This window comes from Oncorhynchus keta, chromosome 4 (genome assembly GCF_023373465.1).
Source record: "Oncorhynchus keta strain PuntledgeMale-10-30-2019 chromosome 4, Oket_V2, whole genome shotgun sequence".
NCBI classification, from domain to species: Eukaryota; Metazoa; Chordata; class Actinopteri; order Salmoniformes; family Salmonidae; genus Oncorhynchus; species Oncorhynchus keta.
The window spans coordinates 59,137,130-59,150,058 of record NC_068424.1 but is presented as its reverse complement, the minus strand read 5'-3'; the positions used below and the strand labels follow the sequence as shown (position 1 = coordinate 59,150,058).

At 39.9% G+C, this 12,929-nt stretch overlaps 1 protein-coding gene across 4 annotated transcripts in view; it reads right to left on the bottom strand.

Annotated features, from left to right (window-relative positions):
• The window catches only part of LOC118379603 (glycine receptor subunit beta), a 58,210-nt gene that overhangs the window by 12,110 nt on the left and 33,171 nt on the right, over nucleotides 1-12,929 (bottom strand). For all 4 annotated transcript variants that reach the window (XM_035766640.1, XM_035766647.2, XM_035766626.2 and 1 more), the window contains 6 exons: nucleotides 10,267-10,403; nucleotides 8,965-9,071; nucleotides 7,335-7,402; nucleotides 3,990-4,216; nucleotides 1,979-2,061; nucleotides 1,194-1,334 (listed from right to left, as the gene is read on the bottom strand). In XM_035766640.1, coding sequence (XP_035622533.1) covers nucleotides 1,194-1,334; nucleotides 1,979-2,061; nucleotides 3,990-4,216; nucleotides 7,335-7,402; nucleotides 8,965-9,071; nucleotides 10,267-10,385 — 745 coding nt within the window. In that variant the 5' untranslated portion in view covers nucleotides 10,386-10,403. The remainder of the gene's footprint in view (nucleotides 1-1,193; nucleotides 1,335-1,978; nucleotides 2,062-3,989; nucleotides 4,217-7,334; nucleotides 7,403-8,964; nucleotides 9,072-10,266; nucleotides 10,404-12,929) is intronic.

Here is a 12,929-nt window from a genome sequence, read left to right as displayed (position 1 = left end):
ATGAGGGCAACCAATGTAGACTACTGTGTGTTTCTTCAATGTGCAAGTGCAGGAGTAGTGTAAGAGACACCACTTTAAGCTTTGTCCAAAGCTAGTTAGATAGATTAGCTACATACAACTAACTACATGTGCTACAGTTCTTATTAATGAAGAACTTACAGAGATAGTATGAAAAACTGTTGTATGTAACACATGCAAATACAACTTTGAAAAGTAAAATAGAACACTGGTTTATTTTGAGGCCTTTGGAGTCTTTGAAGTTTATGAGAAAATTATATCTTAGCGTTGGTATCGAGCCACGTAAGCATTTCAATTTACAAGGAATAATTAATGAATGGATGAAATGGAAAAGCCAGAGCTTTACATTGTTAAGCCAAGCTTATTAAAGTCTGTGACGCTCCAGTTAATGGCGAAGCTTAATCAGGAGACTGGAAGTTCATTGGTACAAAGGATTTGTCACTGTGCTAATTTCTTATTTTTTTTATCAATAATTATTGCCTTGCAACTGATGCCAAATGCAAGAGAGAGTCTGGCTTGAGTAAAATAGAGCAGTCCAATATGGTTTCATTGCATATTCTTGAACAAATAATGTCGCAATATTATTTCACGCTAGTTGGCAGTAACAGTACCAAAACTCCAGTATTTTTCCTTCATAGCTTTTTCTCCATCTTCTTTTTAAATAGGGAGCCAATTTGTTTAAAGTATATAAAATAAATACTTGTTTTTATTGTCATATACACCAGATACAGTTGAAGTTGGAGGTTTACATACGCTGAGTTTGAAGTCATTAACACTCGTTTTTCAACCACTCCACAAATTTCTTGTTAACAAACTATAGTTTTGGCAAGTGAGTTAGGACATCTACTTTGTGCATGACACAAGTAATTTTTCCAACAATTGTTTACAGACAGATGATTTCACTTATACCCTAACCACTAGACTACCTGCCATCCTATTTTATATTATTTTATATTTTATTATTTTATATCCATGAGTCATGGCTTTGTCTTGTCCCTCTGCAGCACACATATGGTGAGCAATGGAATAGCAATACAATCACAGTACTGAATAACAATACAGATTGTATCAGTATTGTGATAATATCATATTGTGAAATCCCTGGCAATTCCTAGCAGTAGTTTTCACTCAAATGAAAACAGAATACTTGTATGTCATGCCTATGGGGAGCTTACCTGTCCCTGCATAGAATTTGGTGCAGTTTCCATACTCTATGTCCTCCTGTTTGATATCAAACTGGGGCAGGGCGATCTCCTCCATCTGGACAGGGTCTCCTGACTGCCACATAAACTGCAGGTCATCCGTTGTATAGCCAACTGTAGACACAGAGAGACGGGCACACACACATACACACACACACAAACACATACACACACACGTGAAAGCATCCACAGGCACACACGCACAAACACACAAACACACATCGTCCTCGTCAACAACAGTTAATAGTGTGTATGAATCTCCATCCTGACACGATTACACTATATCTCAATGTTGTTTGAAGTCCATTTTTATATTAATAGTAATCACACTCTGCTAATAATACGATATTCCAGTAGTCATCTTTAATTAATTATAATCCTTCCCTAACAAACATTAAATAAAGACTGATTTACATGTCCTATACATTTGCTAGCGTGATTACATGTATTTTATTTGATTAGGCAAGTCAGTTAAGAATAAATTCTTATTTACGATGACGGCCTGGGAAGTGGTGAAGGGCAAGGGCAGCGCTAAATAAATAAATAAAACGAGACAGGAAAGAGACAACAGGAAAGACATCACAACACGTAACAGACAGTTCCAACAATGCATAATAAAACAACCTGGATATAAATTAAACCAATTGGTCTGTAACTGAAAAACATCATTTACATGAATTCAGGAATAACTATAGCTCTCTCTCTTTAACAGATACTATATATGGTCATGTGAAACTGAGCCATTATCAGTTACTCACAGCTCTCCAGCTGCATCTTACAGCGCTGCGTATCCATGGGGAACAGGGTCAGGTCCAAAGGACAGGATAGAGTGACAGACAACCTGGCAAAATGCAGAACCCTCAATGAATGTTCGTTGCAACGATTTCAACATTAATGCTATTGATGATTTGTTTCATGTCACGTTGCTCTTCAGCCAATACCACCCTATGCCTGTGGACATAATTAGAAATGATGAATGTTTTTAAAAACCCATCAATTGAGATCTACCTGATTGATGTTGAATTCATTGTGACCTACTGCAATAAAATGCTTCCTTCTAGTGAAAAGTAGTCTAAACTGGTCAAATTGACTGAAAAATATATTAGAAATGTCTGTGTCCTTCAATTTAAGTATGAGCTGTGAGCTAGATGGCTGTAGAAAGAGAATTACAGAGCTGCTGGGGATTCAGACTTTCATCTAAAAACATTTCCTCCCAAATCTGTTCATCAATACCGCAAAGCTATATAATTTAAGAGACAATGGCGACTGCTGAATGATTGAAAAAGATGCTTCCTCGGCTCCGGAAATACATTCTTAATGTGAGCAACACCTGTATTGTGCAGAGTTGCATATGTTATTCCCAGCAGTCCATTTGCACATGAAAGCTTTGGGTTTTGGTTGAGATTTTAGAGTACTATTTTTAGTATTTTGACAGCTTTCCCCATCATGTATAAACAGTACATAGAGTACATCACCACAACAACACAGTAAGCTTGGGGAGTGACTCATAGCTTTTAGCCCCGAGTGACATAAAAATACACATAGGGTATCCAATATGGGATCAGGAGTAAGCAGCTGAGCAGGCGAGCAGCCGAGATTCAGTACTTGGGAGTGTAAGAGGACTAAACATTCTCCTTTCTCTATACTATAGTTCTTACAGCAGCTAGTGCCACCTTGTCACACAAGACTAATGCTGAGGCTCCAGATGCAGTAAGTAGAGGGAGAACTGACTGGGGAGATAAACATCGGACAGTATTAGTGGGGGGAAAGTCTTATTAATGTGCTAATCTTTGGGCTGGGTGGAGTGGAGTGGGGCATTGTGGGAAAATACAGGCTGTAATAGGTTTTTAGCGTTGTCATCCTGTGGACATTACTCTCACTAATGACATAGAATATTGGCATTCCAGATCAGTAAAAAGGCTCAACAGATGTATCACATCTCCAAATCTCTGATTACTCTAAGTCCCTAAAGCAGCATTAAACTATTACAGAGAGATTTCTGTGTGCACCGGATACACAAACACAAATCATGTCATGACATGATTCCTGGTGGATGTCATGTATTTATATAGTACTAAAATATATGCGGTATATATTTATCTTGTTCATCTACATAGCTGTACAGTCAATGTATCTTCAACAAAGTTTACCAGAGTGAACATTAACATAAAAGTACCATATTTTCAACCAATCAAATATATTTTTTAAATATATTTTTTCAAATCACCAGCATTTGTCACAAATTATTTTCTGAGGTATATGGTATTCTAGCTGCTGTGGTCTGAGTTCCAAAATCATAAAAAGCTATGTTTAATTTGTTAGTGCATGGCAGTGCCAGTAAATCTAAGAGAATAAAAATGCTTTAGTTTCAAAATAGTGCAGCAATTTCTGTGAGCCATCAGATAACAATGTTAAAGAACTCTGAATGAACAATGAAGGTATGGACTTGATTATACCTCATATGAATCTAATTAGGTTGTTAGGACCCAGTTCACTGTAACTGTGAGGAAATGGCTGTCTCCAAAGCTGGCTTAAAGGAGAGCAACCACTCTACAATTTTAAAGACACATGTACGTGATAATACACACATGTAACGTGATAATACACACATTCATTAGACAAAGAAGAATAATTGACCATACGCCATACAATGATTAGCAATTCACATGTTTATCTGGATCTGCTAAAATATATTTTTCAAATCTTAACGGCATCACCTGTATAGGAAAATAAATCAGTAAAAATGTATAACAGTACGCCAACACTCACCTCATGCTGATGAGGACGTCACCGTTGCGGAAGATGAAGAGGAGAATGTTCTCCTGGGTGACGTCATGGAAGTTGGCACTCTTCTCGTTAGCGAAGAACAAATCAGGCTTCCACAGGCATTTGAACATCTTGGGATCAACGGTGAGTGAGTCAGACTTAAAGTCCCGAGGTAGCCTGAGTCTGGGATCATTCCATCGCTGCCTCAGAAAGATGTTCACTCTGTAATCCTGTTATGTTCACAGTCGGGAACACAAAAGCACGACAAAACCATAGTCCTGCAGTTATTGTCACTAATGGAGAGGAATCCTTTTGTGAAGGCTCTAGTTTTACAAAATGGAAGCTAAATGTAGGCAAAAAGACAATAGAGAAACACAGTCCCACGGCTATGCTAACCATGGATGAGCTAATGCTAAGGTTTATGCTAATGTCAAGGCTCAAATATCACTAATTGTAGGCACAAAGTAGGCAGACGTGCTCTGATAAATGGTTGACAAGCAAACCAGACTTTATGGAGTCACATGTAATACAACTGTGTGGTTACTATCAATCATTAGTCAACTGGCACTGTTAACAGGGAATCCAGATGGCTTACAAAATGGCTGACTTCTTCCCACAAACTCTACCCACTATTTATAAACAAATCAGTTTGATCAAAAGTGTCTGAAGTCTTCTTAGGTAGTTTGAAATTAGATAAAAATCTGATTCCTGGCCATGTGACTTGTGTCTGAACAGTCAAATCATATTTATTTGCCCTCAAGTGGGTTTTAGACTGTTATTTGGCATATCCTGTTGCTTGCTAGCTACTCTTAACAGCTTGACAAGAACATGTGGTAGTTGGACAAGAACACAAACAAATTAGTTAATGTGCTAGAAAGTAAACAGCTACCTAGCTAGCTAGGTGACTCTTGTGGCTAGCCAAAAATGACTTGTTTTGAAAGTTGGATCATCTTATCCTTTGCGGCTTTAAGTGTTCTTACAGTATGATTTTTAAAGTTTAAAGCAACTGGGAGACTTCTCTGGCAGGCATTGTTGTCAGTCACATTAGTTTGCTACATAACTTCTGAGTGAAAGGAAGCAGGACACCACCACCAATCAGCCTACAACTCTGCACAAACCCGTTATTGCTGTGACAAGTAGTGTAGCCATGACACCAAAGAACTACAGTCTGAACACACACAAATCTGATTTGGTCACTTCTAACTTGCTGTTTGGACAGTCAGTATCCCAAAATGGATTTGAAAAACAAAACTGATTTGTGTATTTAGACCTGCAGTGTAAACAAGGCTTAGGTTCTGCAGATACGCAGAGAAAGTCTGATTGTATTTTGATTAAAATCAATCGAGGAAATATTGACATTAAAGGAACTGTTTAAGGGTGTTGCAAAGGTTCAAGGGGTTACACGGAATTATGCAAAAGCCTCATTAAGAGCTTCATTAAGAGCTTAAACCATGTTGTTTAAGAGAACATGTCACTCAGTGATGTTTTATGTACCATTGAGTTTTGGTGTACTTCGAAATTCTGTTGGAGAGCAGGTATAGGGGGGGATATTAGTTAATTTCGTGAAGACGAATGACCTGTCAAATAATCCCCAAACACACCAACTGTGCGTGTGTGCACGTGGTGTTGCCTTGTTAAAATTGTGATCATTTTAATGACAATGACCATCTTCATTCATAATATAAATTCAGAAAGAAAATGTCCAATAGTTGTTCCGCTGCACCACTGTATCATGGCCTTAACAACTGACCATAACGTTTAACAGGCCTATCTTTGACTGTACCCTGACAGAAACTCAACCAACCTCTGTTGCGTTCCAAATTTCACACCGTGATTTTTGTAAATATCAAAAGATTAAATGTATTCTCTGCGGCCGCGTATCAACCACCCATCTGCCGCTGTGAATTTGGCAAAGATTTAACACATCCACCAAGTGTCATGAAAGAGGGAAGCTCAAGACGGAGAGGCCTTATGAAACATGGTGGGGATTTATTGCCCGCTGCAACATCATATTAGTCATTCTCTCCAGGCGACTGTGCCTCACAAAGTGAAAATGGATGTGTTAACTAAGGTGGGCTTGCAGCGGATTGGAGCATTTAGCTGAGGTGTAAATGACAGAACAGTATTTCAAAGGATCAGAAGCCCCATCGAGTGATAAATGGAGAACTAGAGGTAACCAGCTCTCTCTTCATCTCTCTCTCTCTCTCTCTCTCTCTCTCTCTCTCTCTCTCTCTCTCTCTCTCTCTTTCTCTGTCGTTCACCCCTTCTCACTTAAACTATCTCTTGTTCATGCTGGGATATAGCTAAGTGGAAAATGGGAAAGATGAGCGCCTGTCTGTCTGTCTCACCGCTAACTCTTGGGTTTTGACTGTTATCGTTTTCCTGTGACGCATATCATCACCTTAATCGTCCCCGGTGTGAAATTCCCCACTGTTGGCATTAAGTGCACCGGTAGACCGCAGACACACGCCACTGATCTCTGGCCAAGGGAAATATTTTAGGTGGAAACCCAAGACATTCCAGGATACAGGATATAAGCTTTGTTATGGGTGTGACTCCCCATGAAGTGCAAAGACATTGGAACAGGAGTTGACTCTGGAGAAGACATACACACCTGCCTCAGCAAAACAGAGCTAACATAAAGCTCCGAGGCCCCAAGTGATACATAGCTGGATAACAACACCCATGGGTTAACAGAGACTGGCTATCTGTCTGTCTCCATCCACCCACCGACATACTTGCCATTCCTGTATCCACAGTATCTACAGTGCAGCAGGTCTATTTGCATTCCAAATCCATCTACATTAACGCTCTCTCGCAAATCCATTAGCCTGCATAGGGCCGGAGTCGCTAACTGAACAGATTGTTAACTATTCTACTCCTCCCATATGTGGAATGAAAAGACAACATTAGGTAGGTTATTAGGAAGTTTAAACAGCGTTCTCTTTAATGTCTCTCAAAGTGAGTCAGGGTCAAATCATCTCGTCCTGAGTTTAATCTACATTCATTAGCATTCGGAAACACAGTTCTTTCAGCAATGAAGCCATCAGATAAATGAGGCATGAAAGCCTTTGTCTTAATAATGATTCACCGTTAAATCATCTGACGCACTGTAGTCTGCGTACAATACATCTTCCCCAATCCCCTATGCTTATTAATAATGTACTATTATATAGTGATTGATAAAATTATATGTTGATCAGATGTAATTGAACCATGGAGGGTCTGAATAGGTTAAAGATGCACCTAGATGATGACCTAAGGTCAGTTGTTTTCCCTTCCATGGTTAAGGTCAGGAATTGGGGAGGGTAAACAGGGAACTTCTATCACACAGTGAGGAAGTCTTACCATAGTGGTCTCCTGGATTGACCCAAAGCTGTTTATAAATATGTTCACTTTGTCCTCCACAGGAATGCCTAAAAAAACAAAACAAGGTTAGAATAGCAGCAGCTGAAAACAGGCAGCATGAGGACCTCTCATTCACAATCTTACTGAACTGAACAGGCTTAACCTACGTTTCAATACAATCTTAGCTAGCATCTCATATTCATAAGCTTCATGAGGAAAATCTACTTGATGTAAACGTTACAATTCAAAATGCATTTCAGAATATCAGCCTATAGCTGTAACTATACCCAACAAAGTTGAAATTCAGAAAACACAGTAAAAAAAATCTCCCGTCACACAAAACGGCAAAGGGATGCCCGAGAAACAGCTTCATATCTAATTTCTGATATTAGAGCGCTGACTTTAATGGATGTCAAGATCTAGCTTTCGTCTGGCCTTGATATGAACACCAGATGTGGGCCCAGTGGGAAGAATAACCAGGCAGTCATAGAGGGAATTCACATGGCACGAACCACATCAAACAGTCCAAGTCTAGGAGATGCATACAGAGCCAAGGCCAGGGAATGAGGATGGGTCTGCGATGGTCTAAAGAAGTCGCTCTGGATAAGAGCGTCTGCTAAATGACTTAAATGTAAATGTAAATGTAAGACCACCCTGGACCCATTACATCATTAGCTGGGGTTTCAATTGGGGCACAAAACATCTTAAAAGCCTGGGAGTGTTGGTTATTTTGACATGGTGTTGAGTTCAATCAAATTGTGAATTACTGTAAAGATCTTCTCCAATAACTGCCTTTAACGTAGCTTCCTCAACATGGAAACTTGGATGATAGAGTAAAAAAAAAGAAAGAGAGAGGGAGATGGAGAAAGAGTAAGAGAAAGAGAGAGAGGAAGGGAGGGCAAGAGAGAGAGAAAGAAAGAGGGAAAGAAAGAAAGAAAGAAAGAGGGAGGGAGGGAGAGAAAGAGAGAGAGAGAAAGAGAGAGAGGGGGAGAGGGCAAGTGAGAGAGAGAGGGGGCAAGTGAGAGAGAGACCTCCTGCCAAATGTATGACCTTATTAGAGATACATATTTCCCTCAGATTACAGACTCACAAAGAATTTGAAAACACATCCAATTTTGATAACATTTCATATCTATTGGGTGAAATACCACAGTGTGCCAACACAGCAGCAAGATTTGTGACCTGTTGCCAGAAGAAAAGGGCAACCAGTGAAGAACAAACACCATTGTAAATACAACCCATATTTATGTTAATTTATTTTCCCTTTTTTACTTTAACTATTTGCACATCGTTGCAACACTGTACATAGACATAATATGACATTTGAAATGTCTTTATTCTTTTGGAACTTGTGTGAGAGTAATATTTACTGTTCACTTTTGATTGTTTCTTTCACTTTTGTTTATCCATTTCACTTGCTTTGACAATGTAAACATATGTTTCCATGCCAATAAAGCCCCTTGAATTGAATTGAGAGAAAGAGAGTGAAAGAGAGAGAGAGAGAGAGAGAGAGAGAGAGAGAGAGAGAGAGAGAGAGAGAGAGAGAGAGAGAGAGAGAGAGAGAGAGAGAGAGAGAGAGAGAGAGAGAGAGAGAGAGAGAGAGAGAGAGAGAGAGAGAAAGCAGGCTAACCTTTGAAGTTGGGCCTGATTCGAGGATCATATGTGATCAGTAATCTGTTCAAGATGTTACTGGTTGAATTCTCAGGGACCCGTGCCAGATCCTCAGGTGTCAGCTGTCTGCAAAGAAGAAAGAAAAAAGGAGGAAACTCTAAACCACATTACGTAGCAGGTCAAATTCTCCTGGATTAACTGTGCAGACGGAAGTATATCTTTGTGTTTCCATAACCTGAGAACTACCAGTTGGTGATTCAAGTAACTTCGGTAATAGGACCTCCCCAGCAAACGATGCTTGGGGTCTCAGAGCATTCCTGGAATGTCTGCAAAATTAGAGTTAAATGTTCACAAGATTATGGGAAGTGTTCTTGGTTCTCATAGCAGAGTGAAAAATAAAAGAAATTCCTCAAGAATTCAAGGAATCAGTAGTGTATGGCTCTATAGGTTGCTTTAATGTCAGCAGCTACTGTAAATGGCAACATCCACAATGTTGCTGAATATCACATTTGCATAATGTTTCCTGCAACCCTAGCATGACATTCTTGGAAAGTAGTGTGAAAATCATTTGCATTTCTGTCAACAAGCAAAGGTTCTTAGTGTATTTGTGAAAGATTCACATCAGTTGTGACCTTAGAAGAATTTTCAACATTCAAGGCACATCTTCTGCTTTCTGAAACTGATTTGCTGAAATAACATTGACCTGAGGAGAGATGGATGGAGGGAACAGGACTTGGCAGAGGAAAGAGGGAAAATCCACTCCACGTGGGTGGCAACTGAACTCTGCCAAGGAATTCAACTTGAAAAGCACATTACATATGATTATGTAAACCTCATCAGGCTCTGAGGATGAGTAAAAGTGCTCGGCTGGAATTTGTGTGTGCACGTTTTCAGTTCCCTTGATCAAGGTGTATCCCCTCAGCTCCACCATAAGTTCCCACCAACAAAACATTGTTTTCTCTCCAGTTTAGACATTCACTGTGAATATTGTAATGAAATTAAACATTTCCCTTCAATTTCAATAATTGTTATGTTTGATCCCTTTTAGGATTTAGTACAGTAAGACATCAAACATTGCATGACAAATTAGGCTTTGAAGCTAAAACAGGGATAGGGATGACAAATTATTTTTTCGGAGAGACGATACTTTTGGCCAGCTGTCCTGATTTATAATGTATCAAACATCTGTCTCTTCTTGGATTGCATTTTCAAACACTAAGCATTTGAAAATGGTCAGAGTAACTGATTGTATTTTTGAGTTTGAGCAATTTAGGCAATGCGGCAGGGAATCTCATGAGGTGGGGTGAAATTCTAAACTTACGAAGGACAGTAGACTTGCTTCCCCTTCTTCCCTTTCTTTGTCCCTTTTTCTTTAGTGGATCCTCCCTCTATCCAGACCAAGAAGGCGAGGAGAAGGATGGCCAGCTTCTTGACGCCCATCTTGGTCAACCCCTGAGCCTGAAAATAGAGAAAGAAAATTTGAAAAATAAATCTCTTCATGTCTTCAACTCACTCATGCTTAATATGTCGACATTCACACGCTCTTTCCAAATGTTGTCTTTTAGCCATCCAATAAAACTTGAAGTTGATTTGCACATATGGAGCAAGGCTACCCCATTTGTAAGTTACATAAGACTGAAGCCCATTCTCCTAACCCATATGAATACAGTTGTCACACATTTACATGCTCTAGTTTAAATCCCTTCCTGTAAATAAAGACTGTAGATCTATCACATCTATTGTTCTGTCAACAGATTGGTACTCCATGGATATGACTCGGATGAGATTCTGTCACCAATATAATCTGATTTGATTCATAACTTTGAACGTTCTGTGTACTTTTAATCTTGTGTCTCAGTTGGTTGGAGAAGTACATACACATACTGTACACTGAAAATGTATTAATACACTGAGGGTACAAACATCACCTGCTCTTTCCACGACATAAGACTGACCAGGTGATGTCATTTGTTAAATTCACTTCAATCAGTGTAGATGAAGGGGAGGAGACAGGTTAAATAAGGATTGTCAAGCCTTGAGACAAATGACACATAGATTGTGCACGTGTGCCATTCAGAGGGTGAATGGCCAAGACAAAATATTGAAGTGCCTTTGAACTGGGTATGGTAGTAGGTTCCAGGTGCACCGTTTTGAGTGTGTCAAGACTGGTTCCCTACACAAAAGACATCTAGACAACTTGACACAACTGTGGGAAGCACCAGCCCAGCATCCCTGTGGATCACTTTCGACAGTCCATGCCCTGAACAAATGTTTTTTTACCTTTATTTAACTAGGCAAGTCAGTTAAGAACAAATTCTTATTTTCAATGACGGCCTAGGGACAGTGGGTTAACTGCCTGTTCAGGGGCAGAACGACAGATTTGTACCTTCTCAGCTCAGGGGTTTGAACTTGCTAGTCCAACGCTCTAACCACTAGGCTACCCTGCCACCCCAAAATGAGGCTGTTCTGAGGGCAAAGAGGGTGGGGGAATGCAACTCAATATTAGGATGGTGTTCTTAATGTTTTGTACACTCAGTGTGTAAGAGTTATTGTGTCATTTCATGTAAGAGTGTCTTTTAAATAACATAATCACAGCATTCTTAAAGTATAATGTCTTCCTTTTGCTGAAATGGTTGTTTTGAGAGTTTCATAAATTGAATATAATACAGCAATTTTACTAAATTAAAAGCACTTGTTAAGTGTCTAAAGTACTCTACAATTGCATTGATTGATTGATGCCACCAACACAATGTATACATTTATTCCATTAAAACATTATGACCCAGTCTTCCTAGACTAGTTAATTTGCCAGAAGGGAGCTCTTGCATTTCATTGTCTAGACACTGCCGCTGCACAAGGAATTCCCTGTCTGCTACTCCCACATTGATCATCATCAGCAGTAGCAGAACTGTGCCACAGTTGGTTCACTCTGTACCTCAGCACTAAAATCTATCCTAGCTTATACAGATGTAGGATCTTAATTTGATCACCCTTTAGTTGCACAGCAGGAAATTCAAACTTGTGGTGTATTTTAGGCTTCAGGCCTCCTGGGTGGCGCAGTGGCTAAGGGCACTGTACTGCAGCGCCAGCTATGCCACCAGAGACTGGGTTCGCGCCCAGGCTCTGTCCTAACCGGCCGTGACCGGGAGGTCTGTGGGGTGGCGCTCAATTGGCCTAGCGTTGTCCGGGTTAGGGAGGGGTTGGCTGGTAGGGATATCCTTGTCTCATCGCGCACCAGTGACTCCTGTGGCAGGCCGGGCGCAGTGCACGCTAACCAAGGTTGCCAGGTGCACAGTGTTTCCTCCGACACATTGGTGCGGCTGGCTTCCGGTTTGGATGCGCGCTGTGTTAAGAAGCAGTGCGGCTTGGTTGGATTGTGTATCGGAGGACACATGACTTTCAAACTTTGTCTCTCCCGTGCCCGTACAGCAGTTGTAGCGTTGAGACAAGATAGTAGCTACTAAAAAAATAATTGGATACCATGAAATTGGGGAGAAAATGGGGTCAAATTTTATTAAAAAATAAAAAGGCTTCTAAACTTTGTTATTTCCACTTTGAGATGTAAAATTGTATTTGCCTCACTGAAAGATGTATTAACCCAATGAAAAATGTCCATTAATTACAATCCACATAATAATTCACATTTGGTGTTTTTTCCCGCTGTAGCAAACTGGCTCAAATTAAGATCCTACATCTGTATTTCACACATGATTATTGATTCCACACAGCTGAAGTGTTGGTGGTTTATTTGACATGACACCTATCCCCTCATGTACTTTTGTGTGTACGACCCAGAATTCCATTGACCTAGAATTACTCCTAATCATCATCTTCCAGGGAAATATAACCTTAATTAGTTGTTATTTGTATTTTTCTCTCTCTCTAAAGTGATTTACAGTCAAGTTCACAGAGCTGTACAAAGTTGTGCTATGGCTAAGTTGTGCTATTGCTGGTATGCCCTGCATATTTCATAAGCTTTTAGTC